This window comes from Macaca nemestrina, chromosome 14, assembly GCF_043159975.1.
Source record: "Macaca nemestrina isolate mMacNem1 chromosome 14, mMacNem.hap1, whole genome shotgun sequence".
Classification (NCBI taxonomy): domain Eukaryota; kingdom Metazoa; phylum Chordata; class Mammalia; order Primates; family Cercopithecidae; genus Macaca; species Macaca nemestrina.
Window position 1 is genome coordinate 105,044,358 of NC_092138.1, and position 24,269 is coordinate 105,068,626.

The following is a 24,269-nucleotide window of genomic DNA, read 5'->3' on the forward strand; positions in this document are numbered from 1 at the left end:
TACAAGACGTTTTCAATTTTTATGTAGAAAACTGTTTCTTGGTTAAGGCCTCTTCTATCTCTCTATTTTGTAAATGTGGCTTCCAACGTTTTCTTGCAAGATTTTTATTCTATGTGTTAATTTTTATGTCTTTAATCCATCTGGAATTTATTTTTGTATGTGGCATGAGAAAGCAGTTTGATTTTACTTTCTTCCAGATGGATAACCAGTTGTGCTGCTCCTATTTTCCTACTCAGTAGAACTACCATCTTTGTCATATTTTAAATTCTCATATATACTGGGATTGATTTCTAGATTGTTCTCTGTATTATCTGTTTGCATATTCCTGTCCCCACACTGTTTTGATTAAAGAGGCTTTGTATTCTTTCTGATAGCTGTGAAAGCAAATCTTTTTGTTTTCTATTTCATACCTTACTTGACTATTCTGCAAATTTAGTCTGCCATAAAAACCTTAAAACCTTTTATTCAATCTCACTACCACCACCGCCCTATAAGGTTATGTGGAGATTCTTATTTGAATTGCATTTAATTTACATACCAGTTCAGGGTGTAAGTTCAACACGTGAGAATACAGTATGTCTTTTTGTTCGTTCAGGTTTTTTGTTTGTTTGTTTTTGTTTTTGTTTTCTTGCCTTCAAGAATTCTGAATTGCCTTCATAGGGATCTTGTGGCTTTGTTGTTAAACCAGTTCCTAAGAATTAGCGGGTTTGCACTACAGCAGATGGAATGGTTTTGTCAGTTTCCGTTTGTAGTTGCTAACTGCTACAATAGAGAAAAGACAGTGATTTTTACATTTTTTCTATTTGCCTCTTAATATTTTGATTAATTATCCTAACTTTATATTGTCATCTTTTGAGATTTTCAGGCGTGTAATAATATCAGCAGTAAAAACAGTTTCACCTCTTTTACAATGTTTATACAGCCTACTAAATTTTCTTGGTTTTGTCTTTATATTTTATAAAAGCATTAAGACAATGTTAAATAATGATGGTGATAACTAGCACCCCCGTCTAATTCCTGAATTTAATTAAAATGGTTTTAGTTTTTCAATCTTTTGGAAAACATATTCTTTTTTTTTTTTTTTGATAAACAATTTGTGTTTGGCCGGGCACAGTGGCTCACACCTGTAATCCCAGCACTTTCGAAGACCGAGGCTGGTGGATCACCTGAGGTCAGGAGTTCGAGACCAGCCTGGGCAACATGGCGAAACCCCGTCTCTACTGAAAATACAAGAATTAGCCGGGCATGGTGGTGGGCACCTGTAATCCCAGCTACTCAGAGGCTGAGGCAGGAGAATCACTTGAACCCAGGAGGCAGAGGTTGCAGTGAGCCAAAATAGTGCCACTGCATTCCAGCCCAGGTGACAGAGTGAGACTACATCTCAATAAATTAATAAATAAATAATAATAATTTGTGTTTCATTTAAGTGGTTTCCTTCTATCCCTGGTTTGGATTTTTTATTAGGAATGTTACTGAATTTTATCAGCTTTCTCAGGACTATTACTAATTTTCTTTAATTTGTTAATGGAGTAAATTACATAATCTATCAACATATGATAGACTTCTTATATTGAACTACTACCCTTGGCTTCATGGAATAAATTTTTATAGACCAAGCACCCCGGTAGTCTTTTGTCTTCTGGTGTTTGATTAAGAGCTCCTCAACCCTGGCCTCTAGGTAGAACTTGTCAGACTCAGAGGGAAGAAAGTTTAATAAGTAATCCACAGGGACTCTCATGGCTTCTCTTACCTCCAGTTGCCTGTAATTCTTACAGCTATTTGGATCTTGTGAATCAAATAAGTTGGAGTTGAAAATGAAGGGGAAACAAAAGCACTTTCTTGTTTCCAGGTTCCAGAATCCTCTTCTGTCTCTTCCTTCTGATGGTTATTTTTTGCCTTCTGTGTTGGTGGCTTTGCTCCTTGCAATTCAGTGCTTAGTAGCAAAAATTTACAACAAACTGCTTCTTCAGTAGATCATTTTAATAATGAGAGAATAATGAAATAGCAACCTATTCTGATGTTTTTCTTTCCTTTATCCAATTGGCCTTGCTTATCTTTTCTTAAACTTATTTGCATCATTTTCTCTAGTTTCAACTTCAGTGATAAGAATCTTTTGCCACTAACAGCAAGCTTTTATCCAGAAGCAAACTAATAGCAAGCTCATATAACCAATGTTTACATTTCTTTTTTTCTTTTTTTTTTTTGAAACGGAGTCACGCTCTGTTGCCAGACTGGAGTGCAGTGGCACGATCTCAGATCACTGCAACCTCCACCTCCCGGGTTCAAGTGATTCTCCTGTCACAGCCTCCTGAGTAGCTGGGACTAAAGCCATGCACCACCACGCCCAGCTAATTTTTGTATTTGTAGTAGAGACGGGGTTTCACCATGTTGGCCAGTATGTTCTTGATCTCTTGACCTTGTGATCTGCCCGGCTTGGCCTCCCAAAGTGCTGGGATTACAGGCGTGATCCACCGTGCCCTGCCAACCAATATTTACATTTCTAATTGTTGAAAAGAATCCCTGGAGGCCCAGCCACATTTTGCTAGTCTGGAAAAAATAATTTATTCAATTATAATGTTATTAGTAAGCAGATTGTTTTACTTTTTAATTAATAATTTGTCTGGTAGGTTTGTAATAGGTAAGAATTGAATAATATTTAATCATAAGAATCTGCCTGTGGATACCCAACAATAAAAGGAGATCGATTTAGCAAAAAAGAATGTTGGCGATGGAGGAGGAAGCCTGGATACTAGTTTCAGTTCTGCCACTTCATTTCCTCTTCTCTGAGGTAGCTGAGGTAGTCTGTTGATTTTTCCTTAAGCTTTGTGACATTCTGGAAAATCAGACAGTGTGTTTGAGTCCTGCCCTCCAAAATAGGCCATAATTCCATTTTTTCACAACTGAGCACTCTTGCTGTCTTGTTCTACGTGAAAATAGTGGCTGGTGGATGTTAGAACTGTATTGTCTGCTGTCATACAGCATTTGCTGCAGTAGGTCCCTCTAAATTATTACTTGTGAACATAATTTTAAGCCCTGTATCTTATCCCTGTGAAGTTATTTTTCTTCGTGTGAGTTTACGCAAGTCATACTTGCTGGGAGTTCTAAAGGTTTCCTGAATTACAAGACTGGAAACATATTTGGTTTGTCCATGTTAAAATTACTATTCGACAGTTTTTTACCCACAAATAGGCAATTTCATATGCCTCGACTTAATAATTACAGGTGAGTTAAACAGTTACCATACTGGGGTTTTACTTGAACAATCTTTCAACCTAAAAGCAGAATTGCCTTTTGTTTTATTGGGCATTCATTGTTTATTCAATAAAAAATACCTTTTGAATGCCTACCCTGTGCCAACCCTGTGGTAGGCCTCATGGATATGCCCATAAATAAAATAAACTTGTTCACTGATTTCAGGAAGTCTGCAATCTAATGGAGGAAATAGGCAGTTAACTATAAACAGTCATAAAGTTGCATGGGAGTTGTAGAAGAAAGAATACATACTTCTGTACTGCATATGACATGAAGGATTTCTTACCTAAGTGTTCTAAAAGGTCTCTTGTTCAGAAATTAGCCAGGGGTTGGATAGTTGGGGTGGGATAAGGTGCTATATAGCACACGTGGTCTTAAAAGTCACAGGTAACAGCATGTGCTCAAGGGTGAGGAAAAGCTTGGCAGTTTCATAGAGTATGAATGAAGATAAGACCAGAGAGGTGGTAGATAGGGAGCAGATCTTTGAAAGCTTCAGAAGGCATATTTAAGGTTTTGGGCAATAGAAGCCAATGAAGGATTTTAAGCAGGCAGGTTATATATTCCAGTTTATAAGGCAATATGCAAAGTGGTTTCCATCTAAAGGCAAATTGTCTTAATTCAGATCCTACTTCTACTGTATTCTAGCCATTGAAATTGGACACTTTAACATTCATAGGCTTTGGTTTCCTTATCTGTAAAATGGAACAGTAATCGTATTTTATTTGTAGAGTTGTTAGAATTAACGTAGATAATGTGTGAAAATACTTAGTATAATTCATATTCCATACTAAGTGTAAATAACAATATTTTTTATATATTTTTTTGCTTATTATCTGTATTATTAGGCTTAGAAAGATCACTGCGTTATTTGGGTTAGAGTGGAGTAAGAATAATTGCAGCGAGACCTGTTAGGCAAGAGATAATTTCGACTTGGATTGGGGTGTGGTGGCAAAGGGATGGGGAAAAAGATGCTATTTAAGAGGATTTCAGAGGTAGAATCCTTGGCACTCACTTGATAACTGAATGAATGTGGGAGATGAGGGAGAGGGAGAAATAAAAGAAGAGTCAGTATCTGAAATCATTTTTGGAATGACAGTTATATAAATAAACTCACATCAGCTGCACTATAATATGATAATCAGTTTAAAGCTCTTTTTTTTTTTAATTAATAAAGTTTTATTTTTCCAAATGTACAGTTGCTTGGACCTGTTCATGCATCTCCAGCAGCTGGAGCATCTCTGCCCTTGGTATTTCTGGTGTAAATTACTTGAGCTTTGTGCTTTGAAACCAGTTTGATAAGTCCTTTACTAAGGAGCTCCGGAAAGGCTGCCCTGGCCAGGGAACCTCAAATCTTCAGTCTCTTAGAGACCACAGCTGGAGTTATAAGTTTATAGTTGGGAATTTCCTTACAGAGTTTGTCATAGGTAGCTTTGTCAAACAAGACAAGTTATTGAGCTTGTCCCCAACTTTGCCTTTGGACCATTTCTTCTTTTTGGCCTTGCCCCCAGATTTGTTCACTGGGTCTGTGTCTTTCTTGGCTGACTTCCTGGTGTCTTCCTTCTTCTTGTAGTCCTTGGGTGCGTCATGAAGCTCGGAGAGCAGTGGCGAACACTGCAACCTTGCCAAGATGTCGGACAAAAAGTGAAGCTCATTTTTACTAAAAAATAAGTGATAGTTGACACTAATGCCCAAAGGTGAAACTTAGGAATTTGAAGAACTGAGATCATTTCTCATCTACAAGTAGTTAAGTCTCTGAATAGGTTGGGAGAAAAAGAAATATAATTTGAACAGGTTTTTTCCTTTTTTTGTACATTTCATTTCTTGTTCTGCTTTTTAAGTCTGTCATTTTGTTATTTTAATTATTTTGGCTTTTAAAGTTGTTTTAATTTTATTAGGTTGAACCATATTGAAGTTGGTGTGTTTGCAGATCAGAAAATATTTAGCTAGCAATGAAATGTTTAAGTATTGGTAAGTTCGTAATTATATTCTTGTTCTGTAAGAGGTTTTAACTGACGTTTTGGGAGTCCATTTTGAGTTAGATTGAGTACCAAAGACTGTCTGAAGGAGTGTTGCTCTGATGGCATAAGAACAAGGGGAACAGAGCCCCATGAAGTAGAGAACTTCAACCCAGCATCATTCTATCTTGCTAAATCAATATGGTTCTGAGGGTATATAGAAATTGGAAAATTCAGAAAATATAGAAAGCTGTAAAGAAGAAAGATTTTTTATAAATGACTGTTATCCCACCGTCCAATAATAGTGTTTATTTTTAATGTATTTCCTTTTAGTCATATATATACAGAAACTTACTCAGCCTTCAAAGTAAATATAGAGAGAATATATCATGAAACTACATTATTTTATTTTTTATGGTATTTTTTAATCAGTATATAATGTACATACTTATAAGGTATATAATGATGTCTTGATACATATAGTATATACTGATCAGATCGTGGTAATTGTACACATACCCATCATCTCTAACATTTATCATTTCTCTGTGTTGGGAACATTCAGTAACCTCCTTCTAGCTATTTGAAACTTTGTAATATTAACTATAGTCTTCCTAGAGTGGTGTAGAACACTAGAATGAGACTGTGTTATGGTTAAAGCCTAGATTTATTAGGCTATTGGGCTTTTTTTTTTTTTTAAGTTTCTTAAATGAATATTTTGATTTTAGCTCCTAGACTGGTTTCACTAAAATAGAAACAAAGTTCAAATAACTGTTATTGTACTAATGACAGTAATGTAACAGCTTGTAGTTTTATTGCAATTTAATAAATTTTTAATTCTTTCAAATTTTCAGCCATTGTCTGTTTTTATCAGCGTAACTGTCTTGTTTTATACATGGGAAACCACAGAGAAAATAAGTTACATGCCCAAATTCACAAGTAGTAGAAAAGCCTAGACTTTTAACTGTGGTGAATACTTTTTCTATTTATTGAAATACATTAGTAACTCTCGAAAATCACTCCTTTATTTTGCATTTATTAAGGTACTCAGTAAATATCGTTTAAAAATAAAGTCTATGGCAAGTGTATAGAATAAGAAGTAATCTGATTTGACTGGAGGGCAAGTTATTTGGAGGAAGTAAAATAATTGAGATCAGACTAGAAAGGCAGTAAGGGAGCCATTGACTTCTTGAACAATGGGGTACAATAATAAAATGTACGTTTTGGATATTTAACCAGGCAGAAATGAAAAAATTGGAAAAATGAACAAAACTATAAGTCTAGGTGGTAATTATCTTCCGTGGTAAGTGTATTAAAAACTGAAAGGAGGAAATGCATTTGAGAACTATTGTGGAAATATATTTTCAGGACTTGGTGACTAAGAACAGTGCTTTGAGGGAGAGAGTGGTCAAGATGATTCCTCAGTTTCATACTGGAGCGCCTGGGAAAATGTCGGAAAAATACGGAGGCTTATTTGGTAGGAAGTTTTTGATTTTAGACATGCTGTGGTTGAAATCTCTACAGGACATCTAGGTGGAAGATGTGTAACTAGCAGGCAAATTGTAGATGGAAAAGGGAGCTTAGGAGTGAAGTCAGGGCTGGAGACCTAGGCAGAGAAATTATTTGTGTTGAGGGAATAATTGACGCCGTGTCATCATTCCTTAACAGCTACCTTCAGTGCTTTGTATGTGCATAGCCTCAATGTATTTGAGTAATGTGTGACAGCAGTGTATTCAGATAGCTGTTGTATGACTTAGAACTGTATAGCCTCAGTAAGAGCGGGCCCTTCAGGATTCAGAGGAGCCCAGCCTTAACATTTTCAACATGATTGGCAGGAAAACACTGGCTCTTTAGGAAGGCTATTTTAGTTGTAGGAGCAGAAAGTAAGTAAAGTTATATATCCTCTCTGTGCTAGGTGTTGGTAAGCCTTTTGTATATACTTTATTTCTCAACAACCCTGTGAAGTACGGAGTGTTGTTCTCATTTTACAAATGATGAAACAGAGGCTTAAGAGAGGGTAAGTTATTTTAGAGCAAGAATTTGAACCTGATTATTGTTCCTTCGATGTTATTGGTCTTTTTACTGTGCCACACACTTTGCTCTGTTTCCCAGTAAGACCTGTCAGATATTACTGTCAGGATTATGGTTAAATAGGTTTTTTATTTTGGGGCTATGGCCGCGTCTGGGACTGGCCAGACAACTGCTGCTGCTTCAGATTTAAAATGTAATTCATTGCATTCTGATTATAGGTGGCCATTTGTCTGTAATAAGAAAGCATGTGTATAAAATGAATTAAAAATGAAAGTTGGATCACACGTTTTACTCAGTTGCCTACCTCTTGGAAAGCTTTCAAATGATAGCATTTGTTTATTGTCTTTTACTCTGCTGGATACTTTCAATTAATCCTTCTAAATACTAAAATTACACATTTTCATAGCACCCAACTCTGTTACCTGAAAATTGTCATCATTTATGACATTACTAGGAAAACCACAATATAATCCCAGTTTGCATTGTTTTAAATAGGCAGAAACAAGATTGTATATTCTAAGATACAAAGGCTTATTTGTACCATGAAACCTCCTGTAATATCCATGCCTGAGTAGAAGAAGGTAAATTTACTTTTCTATCTTTTGTTTGTATTCTTGTATACTGCTCAGCAAATTAGAAGCAAGAAATGTATCTCAAAACTATAGGGTAGTGTCAAATATGGGAACAATGTAATTTCTCTGTGCTATTTCTGTAGTATTCAGAATGGGAAATACTTTACTTTTCTCTTGAAAAAGTGATTTTAAAGTTTCTTGGCCAATATTCAGTGAATCATGAGAGACAAAATTAATGGTGAATAGCCTTCTAGCTAGAACTTCTTGTGCAGCTGAATTATGATTGTCAGTTGCCATATGCCATACACTTAAAGGAGGTTAATATACTTCCTTTCTTTAATATTGCCCTTTGTTCTTTGGGAAAATGCCATGAGAAAATAGGAATTACCACTCTGGCAGTGTGTTTCAGTCTAACTCCTGACACCCTGTTCTGCTCCTGCCCCTTCTCCTTGCTAGCAGCCTGAATTCTGCTTATCTACTAAAAGGGGGATTCCAGACAGACGAGGAAACAGCTTTCAAATGAGGCACTGCAGGCATAGCAAGCCATTCCCACACTGTGCAATCTGGAAATCAGGGGGCACCTCTCTGACGATGAATTCCAATTAGTTGCTAAAGATTCCGGAGTGTGTGCACATACAGGCGTTTTCTTTCCCCTCCCCCTTTCTTCTTTTTCCCAAGCCCCCTCTTCTCCCTGTTTCCCCTCCTACTCCTTTATCCCCTCCCTTCGTGTCTCAGTTCTGCAGTACGCGAGTTGAAGCACATTCCTGCTTTGCAAGGCTTTCTGTTAAGGATGTATTGTGGCTTTTGTTTGGATTGCAGCATGCAGAATTACAGGTAACATTCTGAAATTGAACTAAACAGCAAATTCTGTTGAAATGTTTTCAAAGAGGCAAAATATTATATTGGAATCAATGAAGAAAGTAAATTATTTTGGCTATTTTTATTAGTGGTAATTGTAGTGAAAGGTTTTCATAAATATTATAAGCAAATTCCCTTTTTCCCCCAAGTCTCAAATGAAAGGAAATGGGGGTAAATTAATCTGACTGTGATTGGTTTTGTTTTATGCTGATCTTGAAAGCTTGATGTTGCTGCTGCTCCTCTATACAGTACAGATCAGTTATGTGGGGTGCTATTGAGGGTAGCCATGAATAGTGGTGCTAGTAGGGGTGGAGTGGGAGGGATGATGCCAGCCTGAGCTAGCCAGGTTCTTTGATTAGGGCATTGGATGTGAAATGTAAAATGCTCTCTCCTTTTCTTCTATCAGCTGTTCAGAGGAGACTCATTACAACTCCTGCTGAAGCTCCTAATCTTCTTCCCTTCTCTTCTACCCTTTCCCCCTACCCTCACTTGGCCTGAAGACGTTGTCCCCAGAGTTTACGTTGCTCCCCTGGTGCTATGTGTATGGTGAACCTGGCGCTATGGCCACGTCTGGGACTGGCCAGACAACTACTGCTGGCTCTCCTTATTCCAGGAAGGATTTAAAGGGGAATTGCACTGCAGGCAATGCACCAGAGCAGCAGCATCGGGAGCTTGGGGACTAAGGCTCCTCTGGCATTATTACACACATGCAAAGCTGACCGCAATGACAGCAGCTGCTTCTTTGAACTGTTGGCAGCAGCCAAGCGGCAGCATGAAGTGACAGATCACTCCTGAGCTCAAGATGAACTCCACCTTGGATGGTAATCAGAGCAGCCACCCTTTTTGCCTCTTGGCATTTGGCTATTTGGAAACTGTCAATTTTTGCCTTTTGGAAGTATTGATTATTGTCTTTCTAACTGTATTGATTATTTCTGGCAACATCATTGTGATTTTTGTATTTCACTGTGCACCTTTGTTGAACCATCACACTACAAGTTATTTTATCCAGACTATGGCATATGCTGACCTTTTTGTTGGGGTGAGCTGCCTGGTCCCTTCTTTATCACTCCTCCATCATCCCCTTCCAGTAGAGGAGTCCTTGACTTGCCAGATATTTGGTTTCGTAGTATCAGTTCTGAAGAGCGTCTCCATGGCTTCTCTGGCTTGTATCAGCATTGATAGATACATTGCCATTACTAAACCTTTAACCTATAATACTCTGGTTACACCCTGGAGACTACGCCTGTGTATTTTCCTGATTTGGCTATACTCGACCCTGGTCTTCCTGCCTTCCTTTTTCCACTGGGGCAAACCTGGATATCATGGAGATGTGTTTCAGTGGTGTGCGGAATCCTGGCACACTGACTCCTACTTCACCCTGTTCATCGTGATGATGTTATATGCCCCAGCAGCCCTTATTGTCTGCTTCACCTATTTCAACATCTTCCGCATCTGTCAACAGCACACAAAAGAAATCAGCGAAAGGCAAGCCCGCTTCAGCAGCCAGAGTGGGGAGACTGGGGAAGTGCAGGCCTGTCCTGATAAGCGCTATGCCATGGTCCTGTTTCGAATCACTAGTGTATTTTACATCCTCTGGTTGCCATATATCATCTACTTCTTGTTGGAAAGCTCCACTGGCCACAGCAACCGCTTCGCATCCTTCTTGACCACCTGGCTTGCTATTAGTAACAGTTTCTGCAACTGTGTCATTTATAGTCTCTCCAACAGTGTATTCCAAAGAGGACTAAAGCGCCTCTCAGGGGCTATGTGTACTTCTTGTGCAAGTCAGACTACAGCCAACGACCCTTACACAGTTAGAAGCAAAGGCCCTCTTAATGGATGTCGTATCTGAAGTGGCTCAGTTACGGGGTTCCCCTGTGTGTGTGTGTGTGTGTGTGTTTAAGTATTCCTCATTCACTAGGAAATCTGAGACAGAATACTTTGACTCTAAGCAATAGCATGCAAATTATTCGTACGGATACCTTCTAAGTTTGTAGAAATGGTTTTCAAAAGTGCTTTTGAATTAGAAGACTTAAGATCATGAAGACAAATTGCTGTTGCTTTCAATTTTTGAAATGTCTTGGAAATGACTACAGTTCTCAGATTTAGAATGAATAAAGCCATATCTAACACCTCTTTCCAGCTGGCATGACTGAACCTGAGTGTGAAAAGTGTCAGCATTTTAAAAAGTCATCATTTTGTTGTCACTTTGTGGGTTATTTCCAGCTATTTAGGCTTCATGTGCAATTGATTTCTTCTAACAGGGAATAGTAAAATATAAATTAAAATGTTTTAGAAATTATTTTTTATGTATGCCAAAGCATAACTACACTGCAAGTTTCAACACTGTCATTTAGAAAGCCAAATGTTCTATGTTTTATTCTCTTGAGAGAATTCTCAGTAGGGTGAATAATGTGAGCACATAAACACTAATTTTAGAATTTTACAGTGAACCATGAAGCAAAAGTGCAATCAAATTATACAGTTTATGAAAAACTGTGCTACTTTTTGTGCCATACTTCACAGAGATCTAAAGATATGTGTGCATAGAAGTGATCATGTTGTAGTATTTTTGCCTGTGCCTTTGTGTTATGTCTATATTTAGAATATCTGAATTGTTAGATTTATCTTTTATGGCAAAATGTGTTTAAGCTAAAAAATAATTCAGTGATAGGCTGTTGGCTGTACATTTTATAACAGTGACTATGTACAAAAATGTGTCTTTAATATTGTCTGTTCTTTCTATTCAAAGACTTCCGAAATATTAGAACATCAGGGAGAAGGGTATCTGTCATAAGCAACTGAGTCAGAAAGTATCCCATAGTATACTGATTGTTTTTTAAAAATATAAGGGAGCTGAGACATTTTCTTTGTGGTTAAATGGAATCAACTAGTTATTTTTGAAAAGCATTCTTTCAGTTAGTGCTAAGGAATCCACATTTGAAGAGGGGAAGGGGAAACTCTTAAGTCTCTTATTGCTATTCTCTTTCTGGAAAAAAATCCTTTGGCATACAGTTCTTAATAGTCTTTTTTTCTTCCCTGCCAAAGTACTAGCAAACCTATAGGATTTTACTATTCTTTATAGAATTATTATTGAGTTATGTGTTTGTATATAGTAGTGATGTTTGTTCTTAAAAGTGATGATCTTCAGAGCAAGAGGTTTATTTTTCTAAAAGGAGAGAAGGAATTCCAGCAGCTCCAAGCACGAAAGTATTTCCTCTACTTTTCTGCAGGCTTTAATGTTTTGGAAATCTTCAGGGGACTTACTTGATCTCTGCCTTTGGCTAGAGGTTGTAATCTGAATGCGACAATGGTGTTCAGTGAGATGGAAGATGGAAGAAACCCGGGGAACATGGGTTAAAGTGGGTTTCTGAATCCGAGAAAGGACATGGATATTTATAAAGCAGGCAGATAAGCTTTGGTTTTCCATCATGATGCCAGTGTTCTTATGATTTTAGGCTTTAGACATCAACTTGATTTTAACCTCAGTTGTGTTCTATTTAAACTTTCTTATTTTAAGTGACTAAGCATTATATAAACATTCAAACTTCAGATTCTGGATTTTTCCCAAAAGCTTGCTTGCTCTTTATGTTTAGTGTTAGCAAATTTTATTCTAAGCTGTTTCAAAATTTAGAACTCATACTGAAATTCCAAGTTATGTTAGAAATGGCTTGCCATTTCAAATGGGAAACCTTTTCTGTTGGATTCTGAAAAATGGTTGTATTGTAAACATTTCCCCTTTAAGTGGTACAGATCTAAAAAAACAAAATTTACCTTTTTCATATATGTTAGAGAATGTAACCTGTTCACATTTGCAGTTTGCTTATGCATTTTTAGTTTAGAAAATATGGTGATTTTAAACACTTAATTTTTGTTGAAAAATTGATGTTAAATCAGTAGGTTTGATCTCATTTTGTTGTGTGTGTATGTGTTGGGAGAGAGGAGGTGCTCCTGGACACAGTAATGTCTTCTTCAGTGACTGGGGGTGTTTTCTGTGTGATGTGTTTGGAAAGTTAATATTTAACTGATCTTTTCATCCTGGCATATTTAATGCAACATTTCATGACATTTAGTTTAAATACCAGTCTGATTTCAAAAAAAGTGTATTTTTAGAATCAGTTACCATGGCGTTGACAGGAAAGCTCATTTAACTTTATATGGCATGTGACTGGTATCAGAGGAAACATACTTTTGGTGATTATGTTGAAATTATTTCATAGTAAATTTTAAAGTAGGCTTATACTAATGTTATATTTGTAAACTAGTTGTATTTTTTAATGCAGTGATTTCAGTGAAAGTGTTTTTCCCCCCTTCTTAGAGTTGAAAAGCAATTACAGATGGACTACTGTGCTCTACTTTAGTGAGAGCATTATCTTAACACTAGATTGGATATTTGCATTTTTTTATGGGCCTGTCGACTCTTACTCAGAATTCCATTTTGGAAAAGGTTTTCTTTAAGCTTTATTACTGGATAAATTCTTTTCAAACCTTTTATAATGGCTTTTCCTTTTTACTTGAATAATGGTCTCAGTATTTTAAGGATTGGGAAAACTTGAATTTTTATACCATAAATGCATTGCCCACCTCCTTGAACTTGAAAATGAAGCAACAGGGTTACAGACTCCCAGATGGCCCAGATGGTAGAGTGGTTTCTAGGAGGGTTTCCTCAGCTTTTCAGGTTTGTTTGAAAAATCTGCATGGTGGCTTGGTATAGGAATTGTCTTAATTTCACTGACTGTTTTTGTTTCATAAGTGGTTGGTGAAATTATCAGCAAGCCAGAATTTATTGTTATATGAGCAAATTTTGGGAAATTTAAGAATGGGAAAATGGTGGCATTGAGATTTTTTGAAGTCCTCATAAATCATTTTGTGTGTTGATTTTTGTATAATTTTTTTCATTTCAGGTTGAAGAAAAGCTAAATATAAGTATTTATATTAAAAGTATATATTATTAATATTATGTTGCAGACCTTGGAAATACTGTGGACATTTCTTATGGCTGTAAATGAGTCATTTGGCCTTTCTTCAAAATTTGCATGACAAAAGGGCATCATATAGTAAAAATGAAGTTGGAACTGAGAGTAAAAAAATGTAGGCTTGTGTTTCTAATTAAGTAGTTTTGTAAATGAGGGCAAGTCACTTCTCTAAATGCTTAATTTATCCTAAAAGGAGATACTGATCCCTTCATACCTCATAGGGTTAGTTTGAGGCTTGAGTTAGATAATAGATGTGAAAGTACTTTGTAAATTGTAAAGTGCTTTGCAAATAAAAATGATTACTGTTATTTGTATCTGCCATTCTTCTACATGTCTACACATCATACATCATGATGTGTTCCCCCACACTTAGATTTTAAATAACAGATAATATCTCTTTTTGGTATCAAGAGATTAATGTGGTAATTTGAGTCCTCTATATGGTTAGATAACTTTACTCCTGGAAACTCTGTAGCTTCAGCCCAGAGAGCTTCAGGCAGTGCTTTCAAGTTGCCAGTTTTTCACAGAATGGATTAGCAAGTATGGAGTTGGATCACACCTTCTTGGCTCTGGATCCAGATAAAGCTCTGTAAAATAGGTCACAAGGCCAAAGGAACTATAGAAATCCTTGGTGAAAGAAACTTGCTGTGTGATATTGCTTTGTCTCCCTTTCAGCCTTTCCCAGTTTTCTGGCTCTGTCTTTCCTTCTTCCTTCCTTTTCTTACCACACTATTGGTCATGTATCCAGAAAGAAGTATTTCCTTGATACTGCCATAGGGTATGGAAAATTGTATTATGTAAGAGCAGTGACTTTTAGGGAAAGTTTAAGAAGCAATCAAGAAGCACTTATCTAGCAAGTTCTGCTGTGTGCTAGGTAGTATAACTAGCCTCAGAGAGGGATCAAAGAAGGATCATTTCTTTCTTGTAGAACTATACAGTTTTTAGATGTTTCATGTGTAAAAATTCTGTGATTATCTGTCTTCCAGGAAGCCTCACTGTTCTCTACTTTATCTGGAAGAATGTACCAAGACTTCCTGGTGGGCCACCCCCACAGCATTGTTTTTTGTGGGGTGCAATCATATGATCCTGGTGTATAAAATCATATTACTTTATTAGTTTAAGAAATAGATGCTGGTAATTCAGAGCAGTCTTCTCTATCAGCAGATGTTTATGGGAAGCCAAACCATATTCAGAAGGTTGTTTGGTGGGAATGGAATCTCAGAACATGGTTCTGTAATGTGAACGTTATTGGGATCATAGTAAAAGATGAAATCATCCCTGCTTCCATTATTGACTATCCTACCTTCTCATTGACATATTGCGGTATTTCCTTGGTTCAATTAACTTCTTCTGTTACTTGTCTTTTAGTCAAATTCCTTGCAAGTCTTTGTAGTGTGCAAGCCTGCAACTCATTCTTTCTCTTTAAGGTGATTTTATATCCCCAGCCTTATCTTTTATCATGAAACATACTAGTTTTATGATTTATTATTATTTGAAACACATCTTTATTCTTTACATTAGTTTGGGGGAGCAGCTCATCTTAGTTTTCATGTAGTTCCTAGTTAGAAAAGCAAAATACGTGACACTCACTATAAAAATAATATCAGATAATTAGGGTTGTGATATTCATGTCAGATCATGTCTAGCAAAGGAGTCAGGGAGAGGCAGATGAGTTGGAAAGAACCTTAGAAATCATTTGGTCTGATTCTGTTATTTTGCAGATGAGAAACCAGCCCAGTGGCCCCTCCCAGACTTCATGCTTCCTAATCCATTGCCCTTTTCTAGTATATCCCATTGCTTTTGCAGAGGAGTTGGAATTTGACTTGACTCAGCCGTGCCATGGGATGGGCATGTATGTACATGTGTAATTCTAAGGATAAGAAGTATGAGCAGTAATATAAATGTAATTGAGACTCGTTTCAGGAGAATTTTATAAACTTTATGTTAATACCAGCACTGTAGGAGCTAGTGACTATTATTAACCCCATTATACAGATGAAACAGATTTTGAGTTGCCAGAGTCAGACAGCTTATAAGTGGAAGATCTGGGATTCCAACCCAGGACTTCCTGACTCCAAAACCTATATTCTTACATTAATTTTTTCTTACATTCTACATTTAATTTTCACAGCAACTTATCAGGTAGTTATTTTTAATTTTCCTATTTTATAGGTGAGAAAACATAGGCTTAGACAGGTTAAGAAGCTTCTAAGGTTACATATATAGTAAGTGTTATGAATCAAATCCAATTCTTTGACTCTAAAGCTTGTGTTCTGTACCATTATATAAGCCTAGGCTTTAGAAACATATGACAGACCTTCTGCTAAATATAGCAGATTGAATTGAATATGCATATTTCTGTTAACTCTGCTATAAAGAATAGCAAAGGTATACTATGGACAAAAAGAGGGAGAACAGAGATGATGGCAGACAGTGATGCCAGCAGAGTTTTGGAATATAGAAATCCAGTGGACAAGTAGTAACTGACTCAGCGGAATCAACAGAGCTGCTTCCTAAAGTCAAAGGAGGAAGAGGAGCAAAAAGAAACAGACTGATTTGTCTGTTGACTACAGTAACTACTTGGGAATTGGATTCCTAAGATGTCCCTATAAGCACAGAGACTGAAAAACAAGAATTGTTAGAAGCCAAAAAACAGAATAATTGATAGAAAGTTTATACAAGGAATATTTAGACATCGTCACCCCTTACTCCTCTTCCCCGTCCCACCTGAATCCCCATCCCAAGCAGGCAACTGGTTTTCACCATTGCAGCAGAAGATGGGAGATTTACTCTTTGGAAAAGCTGAACCACGCTAGATGCCAGGCATAGCTGAGAATGGGACTAAGGTGTGTTTTGTTGCAAACGTGACTGCTGTAAGAAAGTCTGTATGTTAAATAATCAGCACCCTTGCCACACTACACTCTCAGAATGTTCTAAGCAGGATATGAGAGGAGTGTATTCTGGGGATGGACATTTGAGGGCTCACAAACAAAATAGCCACATTCCCTGCCCAGTCACTTTAAGGCGATGCCCATCAATCAACACATCCCACCCATGCACACAGAGCTCACAGCTTTTTATTGCTTCCCTTTTAATATTAACAGCCAGAGATAATTGCACTTTTGAGAAGAAGTTCTCACATAAAGTACAGAGCCCAAAACAGTCAAGCAAATGACAGAAATCAGAAGAAACAGAAAGAATGTAGGTTACTGAAGAAAACAACCAAAAAAAAAAAACCCAACTCTAAAATTCTCAGATACTATTTTGCATCCATTAAAGGAGGGGAGAACAAAGTGCAGTAAAAATGAATAGGAAGAGAACAAGAAAGAACTCTTGCAATTTAAAGTATAATAAGATTTTTTTTAATTTTTTATTAGTAAGCAGGCTAGAAAATGAACTAGGCCAGATACTGAAACAAAAAGAGAGCTAGAAAATAGGTGAAAAAGCAAAACAATTGGAGGCTTAATCAGGGAAACCCAATAGCTGACTAACAGGATCTTCAGAAACAGAATAGAGGAAAAGAAAGGAAGAAATTATTAAATATCACAAGAAAATTTTCCAGTGTGGAAAGATACGTGTTTTCATAATGAAAAGGCCCATTTCAGTGTAATAAAAAGATTCGCATGATGGCAAATTGTTATAAAATTTCAGAACAATGGGGATAAAAATTCCTAAAAGCTTCTTGAATGGGGTGGGGTGTGGGTGGTGGAGTCTAAATATACAAAGTATAGGGATTTGAGTAGCAGAGGACTTTTTGCCACAGTAAAGCTAGAAGATAAAGGGTAATAGCTTCAAAATTTTGAGAAGTGATTTCCAACCCACAATTTTATGCGCAAACTGTCATTCAAGTGTGAGGGTAAACTAAACTCATTTTGAGATCTGCAAAATCACAAAATGTTCACCTGCCTTACATACTTTCTTGGGAAGTTACTGAAGGACGTGCTTCTTCAGAATGAGGGAGGAAATCAAGAAAGAGATACAGAACCCAGGAAACAGGGTCTCTGACACGGGAGGATGGTGAAAAGAATTCCCACAGGAAGGAAAGCTCTAGGAAAGCAACTATGCAGGAGACCTAAAGAGCAGCCAGTGTGAATAGGAGCAGGAAGAAAGAAGGCACTAGGTGGTATGTCTCTAGGAAAATATAGTTGGAGTTTTCACCCTGGTGAGAAGAATTTAGTTTTGTGAGATTTTTAGGGGAAGAATTGGTGATACATACATAGAAAACCAAGGAAAAGAAAAAGATAGGCAATTAATAACTTCTGAAAAAAATAGAAAATTGAAGAAAGGAAATAAGATCATGACATACTCTGGTTCAGTTATGTGTTGCTGTGTATAGTTTGGTGTTTAGCCAAAAATGATAGCAACACTATGTTGATAGGATGAGGGGAAGGAAAGTGTTTGGGGGGTGAGGGGAAGGAGGGTGGGTGTAACAGAACTACAGTAGCATCTTCCACACTGTAAACTCTGAAACTGATGTCTAAAGTGGAAAAACCCAGAAAATAGCAACTTAAGCATTTTATTCAGAAATAGGAATTAAAAACAAACAGCTTTAAAAAAAGGAGAGATGAAAATGGTTGCCTCTAAGGAATAGGGTATGAGGAGTGAAGGGAATTTCATTGTAAGCTTTGTACTGTTTGACCTTTTCACTTATGTAAGTGTATTGTTTTCTATGAAAAGCATAGACCACATTTAGGAAAAGAGAGATGTATTTTAACAGAAGTAAAGGGAAGTCGGAAAGGAGGCCCAGGTTTAGAACATTACTGAAATAGTAAATGGGGGCATAATAGCACTATTTTACTTACGGCTCTTTATAAAGCCATTTCCTATTAATTGTCTCATTTAATCCCCCTAGAGATACAGGCAAAGTTAATACTGTCCCTCTTTTCCAGTTGTGGGAATGGAGTTTTGGGGCTTTAAGACCTTTTTGGTTTCCAGTCTGCTGTATCACTACGCCTCCATAGGTGTCTGTTTGGAACTTTTTAGATTTTGTTATTTTGTTTTTTACCAAGAGAAGACAGAAGGTGCTGGAATGCATCCTTCTTTGACATCGTGGGAAGGAATATAGGAAAACACGTTTGTGTGTGTGTGTGCGCGCGCGCGTGTGTGTATGTATATAATGAGTATGTGTGCTGGTGCATGAGTATTTATAATACAAGACATGGTATAATGAAATGATGAGAGGAATGCAAAATGTCATACAGTGTTCAAAGGCAAGGAAGTGCATGTTAAATAGATTTCCTTAGAAGGCAACGTGAGAGATGGGCTAGTCTCAGGGTAGAGTAGAATTTCTGTAGTCTGATTCCTCTCCTCACACCAGACCCCCTCCTTGAATGAGATTTCATAAAGTATCCAGCTGGACAGAATTAAAGGAACCCAAAGGATCAATAGACTAAAGACCATAATGAAGTGATCTACAATTTAACAAACAATATATGACATGAGAAAGCCCTTTGCAAAGTCAAAAGCCTGTCTTTACAAGAAATTATTATGAGTGTAGTCATTTAATGAAAGATTTGTTGGCTTATTACAAAACGACTGAATTGGCTTTGAGCAAAATATAAAAGTAATCATATTTTCAAAGTAAAGTTTTAAATTCTGTGTCTATCAGCTTTCAGCAAATACTGAGTTGAATTGTTAAGGCAATATTTTGGGGAGAAACACAAAAGTTATAGCACTTAAATAGCATTATTAATTTCGGAAATTTCTTCCAGAAAAACTGAGAAAACCTCCACTGCCAAAGCCATTTATTTTTAGCTAGACCAAAAAATAAAGTTTAAGAAGGCCATTTGTGGGTCTCTGTCTTTAAAGCCCCTGGGGAACTGAATCAGAGTAAAGCCTTTTTTCATTTATAAAAGTTCCCCTTCTTCGTGATATGTATTTGTAGAAATCTAAATCATTCCTACTTAAGTTTTGTTAACATTATATATCATTAACATCATTTTACAATACTGAGGATGTGTATTGTAGCCTATAGAACACTGGAAATAAAGTTAAAACAAAATGTAGATTCTAGTTCTGGCAGTTAATTAGGTAATCTTAATCCGTCTGAATGTTAGAAGGATCTTAATCTTTGAATGAAGATGACACCAGTATTATAGCAGTTGGTTTAAGATCAGATGCATATTATGTTAATAGTAAGGCTTTTAAAGTTGTTACTGTGATTACTTCATACCGTTGGATAATTTTTTTCCTCTGAGATAAAGAGGAAAGTAGTGGAAAAAGCATGGATTTTTGGAGTCTTTGGCCTTTGGTTTTCTACTCTGCAAAATGGGATAATACTACTTCATTAGAATGATTGTGAAAATAGGTACTATCACATCTAAAGTATGTAAAATTGTACTTAGGGGCATTGTAGAAACTCAGTAAAAGATTTCAGCTATTATTTCTTTGCCACACAGAGGTCAGAATCTCCCAGTGACTTCCAGGTCCTGCAGATTGGCACATACCATCAGAGGAAAGGCCTCGGGTGAATATGGAGTGGCCTGGTGTGCTTCCTTCTCTCAGGGATGGTAAATCCCTTAAGTACTGCCTTCACAGTTAGCTTCAGTTCTTCAACTGATGTTTTATATATTTTGTCCTGCTTTTATAATACGTTTTGCAGTAGGGTTAGTCCTATACAAATCTCGGACATTAAGATACACATACAATACTTGGATGTACTTAAAGGGAATAGTAAGTCATTGGGGTTTACAGTAAGAATTTTAAATACTTTAGGAGGTGGAAAGGAAATTTGAGGCTCAAGCGGTAAAGAGGGGTCGCTTTAACCAAACTTTAAAAATGAGTTGGTCTTAGGCAGAAAATACAATTTTGGCAGCTCCTATTTTAAGCTTAAAAGGCCTGCTGAAGGGGGGCCGTTTATATACTTAAGGAATAAGGAGACTGGACCTGGGGCAAAGTACATAATCGTTCTTAGTCTCAGTTGTCTTAACTACTAACACTGTCTCGTGTAAGTATTGTAAAGATTAAATGAGCTAATGCACGTGAAGCTCTTAGCATAGTACTTGACATGCAGTAAGCACTCAGTACATGTTAGCTGGTGCAGCTGTCTTGTGAATAGGGTAGTATGGATGAAGCAGAAGTTTTAAGTTGGGATATAAGGGAGAATAAATTCAGAAAGATAAACCGGTGATAGCTGGTCTGGAATACATGGCTAAGGGATTTAATTCTAATTAGGAATTGGAGGTAGACTTAAGACTTCTGAGAAAATGAATGACAAATGCAGAATCCTCGAGTGACAGAGCTTAGAAGATCCCTTAGCAGTCTTAATCTGGACTCCTGCTTTCACAGACAGGGAAAGAGAGACCCAGAATAGTGACAGAGTTAATTATTTGCAGAATTAGGGCTAGAATCCAGGTATTAAACCTCCTTTAGACTCAGTCATTCCACTAGAATAAGTCCAAAGGGTTATTCAACATTTGTCAAGTGCTTAGAAAACAGGAGTTTCCAGCAGGTTTGGAAAAAAAGGAAACTGTTCAGATTTTGGTTTGTGTTAAGTAAAACCAAAGCATTGTCTTTCCGTTGGTACTTTCATTCAAATGAATTAAGATTTTTTTTCAATACTAATCAAAATATTCTCTTGATTACTAGTAACAGCCTCAGAAATGTTTGTTCGAGGAGGTAAAAAATAAATGGGTATTTCAAGAATTCCTTCATTGATATTTATAATTGTACTGTTAGTAAGATTGAAGGGTAAAGTTTTTGCTTAAATAAAATGGAAGATCATACGTTATCTAGTAACTTTTAAAGTAGCTGTTTCTCAAGAATTTTAAATAGAAAAATATGAAGAGTTTAATTCTGGGAGAGTCCTTTAAGGCATTACTACGTACATACTAATATACTTTGCTTGGGATTATTTCCTATGTGCTGATAAGTTTTAAGTTTTTAAGTTCATAGGAAAAGATCTGGTTTACTTATAGCTTTATACTTTAATTCTAAAATAAGATAGCTTTTAAGTATTGTTTTTTGATTCTTATTAAGATTCTTCCATAGAAAAATTAAAATCTTCGATTTGATTTTTCTTATATGTTGAGCTCGAAAATATTTTTGCCTGAAAGCTATATAAAAATTCAAAATTAAAATAAAGGTTGGAACTCAGAGTGTATACCTATAACCTTTGAATATGTGTGTGAATGCAGACCTCTTACGGAATTCTTAATGCAGTACAGCAGTTCACTGCTGCTGTTGCATGACCAGTACCATTCAGATTTTTCATTTAATATTTGTGAATTGTTATAAGAGCAAGAAACTTCCATAGAATTAAATATGTCTAGCCATTTTACAGCTGCTGGGTTTTTTTTTTTTTTTTTTTTTTTTTTGAGACGGAGTCTTGCTCTTGCCATCCAGGCCGGAGTGCAATGGCGTGATCTCGGCTCTCTGCAAACCTCCGCCTCCCAGGTTCAAGCGATTCTCCTGCCTCAGCCTCCTGAGAAGCTGGAATTACAGGTGTGCATCACCACGCCCAGCTAATTTTGTATTTTTAGTAGAGATGGGGTTTCACCACGTTGGCCAGGCTGGTCTCGAACTCCTGACCTCAGGTGATCCATCCACCTTGGCCTCCCAAAGTGCTAGGATTACAGGCGTGAGCCATCTTGCCCAGTTAGTTGCTGTATATTTTTGCTACTCAATAGGCACATTTAAATCTCTGATTTGAGACTTATTTCAGAAGAAGTTAAGTTTGTAAAGTAAAACTGAGCATTTGTTAAGCATTTTGAAGCATTTATAAGCATTTTCTTGGAAATAATTCAATCCATTGATCTGATTATGTAAAAATACAGCTTGAGGAATATGAGACTTGGTCCTCTGTGTCTGTGTGTTGTATGTTATTAGCAAGTGATTTTGAGAAGATTTTATCCATAGCATATAATGCTTTACAAAATCTTTAAACAAATAGTACAAGCCAAACAATGCAGTACATATTAAGCTGTACTAAGAGAGCATTTGATATGCAGTTTACTTGGTAATAATACAATGAAATAAGTATTTGGAAGTTCATCACGGTTGTCAGAAACATTTGTTTGGAATATGACTTTGCATATAATAATTTTATGTTTTAGTTCACCCATAAATTGCCTTCCCCCTTTGACCATCACCACCTCTTTAATCAAAATGATATTTTGTGTGTTCACTTTTGTCAGGTAACAGTACTTGAGTATTTCCTGCTTCTTAGGCCTCTCCATGATGGATTGCTGTGAAGGAGAATCAACAATAGCAAACCAGGAAAAGGTTGACAGTGCAGTTAGCATTTATGCCTTATCTATACATGATTTGGGACCGTTTTGCCAAACATTGAATGATTTTCCTGTGGGAAACTTGAGCCCTAAAAGGAAATGAACATAGCTAAAAGGCTGCATATCACATGGGACTTAGATTTATTTTTAGAATGGCACTATAATGCCATATTTGGATTGAAACAATGTGATAGCAGTACAATATTTTATTAAATAAAGAGCCATCTTTTCTGAGGAAGTCATCTGCTTTTCTATTACATTGTATGGTATAGATTGAACATAATACTTATATAATCATTCAGCTAATATTCTAAAGTATATGTTAAAGTTAGAGGAGCTTATTTGGCAAACATTTCTAGAACCAGCTTATTGAGTCTGGTGTAGTAAAGGCTCTATGACAGTTCAATGATTATAGCATGTGGTGTTTTTTTGTTGTTGTTGTTTTGTATATTTGGAGTAAGTTGTTTGGAGGGAAAAGAGAGTAAAGACAGTAGAGTCATTTGGAATGTTTATATTATTTTTCTTAAAATGGCTGAACTCGTTACTAAATTAGACAATGATAATAGACAAACCTAGATGGATTTTTGCCTCTGAGAAATGATTTTGCAAGAAAAAAGATAATCAGCAAAGGTATTTAATATTGAGCTCTACAGTGTTTTCGTTAGTATGGTTCATAGGCTAAAAACAAAATACTCTTATTGTATCACTTATATTTCAAGTATCAGTTTTTCTGCCACCTGATTTCTTTATAATTTCATTTGGTTAAAATGTGATGTTCGTAACATTCAGGAGATTTCTGAATTGTATACTGTCTAATTGCAGATTCCTCACAGGGCACTAAGTCCCAAACAGGAAAACTCGCCAAATATGGATTTTGTCCCTTGGCTTCTCTCCCAAGGTTGGAAATATGCCAACGTCATAAATCTCAAGTCTGGTGAGAAAGAGCTACTTCTGATACACCAGGCCTTAAGCCACCAGCTTTCCATGCAGTGTTTCATTTGCTTCTCATAAACTGTGAGGCAGGGACCATTGCATAGATTTTATAGATAGGGATGTTAAGGTTCAGATTAGTTAAATGACTTGCCCAAGGTCACACAAATTAGTAAGTGGGAGAAGCAGTATCCAGAGACAGAACAGTCTGGCCCTAGATTTTGTGTTCTGTTGGTCGCATTGTGATCTAAGTAGAGCACCTAAAGTCCATCGTCTACATTCTTTGTCAAAAGTCCAACTCCAGTCTCCACACGATTGTGACCAGATTCTGAAATGCCTTTAGTTACCTCCATGTTCATGGGTATCTAATTCCAGTCTGCTCTGTGTGATGTGTTGGAGCTTTGGAGTAGAAATTTTAAAGCATTAATTACTGAATACTTAAACAATATGTCATATATTTAAATGTAT

The 24,269-nt window shown here is 36.6% G+C and overlaps 2 protein-coding genes and 1 pseudogene across 9 annotated transcripts in view; 2 read left to right on the top strand and 1 right to left on the bottom strand.

Moving 5' to 3' along the window:
- Nucleotides 1-24,269, top strand: part of LOC105463889 (RAB GTPase activating protein 1) — a 177,326-nt gene that overhangs the window by 97,791 nt on the left and 55,266 nt on the right. The window lies entirely within an intron of this gene.
- LOC139358273 (small ribosomal subunit protein eS25-like) lies at nucleotides 4,463-7,674 on the bottom strand (annotated as a pseudogene).
- The window catches only part of LOC105463888 (G protein-coupled receptor 21), a 33,848-nt gene continuing 14,174 nt past the window's right edge, over nucleotides 4,596-24,269 (top strand). Inside the window, exons 1-2 of one of the 3 annotated variants that reach the window (XM_011711286.2) lie at nucleotides 4,596-8,644; nucleotides 9,075-18,044. In XM_011711286.2, the coding sequence (XP_011709588.1) occupies nucleotides 9,471-10,520 (1,050 nt within the window). In that variant the 5' untranslated portion in view covers nucleotides 4,596-8,644; nucleotides 9,075-9,470 and the 3' untranslated portion in view covers nucleotides 10,521-18,044. The other 2 variants (XM_011711287.2, XR_011612850.1) reach the window with 2 other exon arrangements.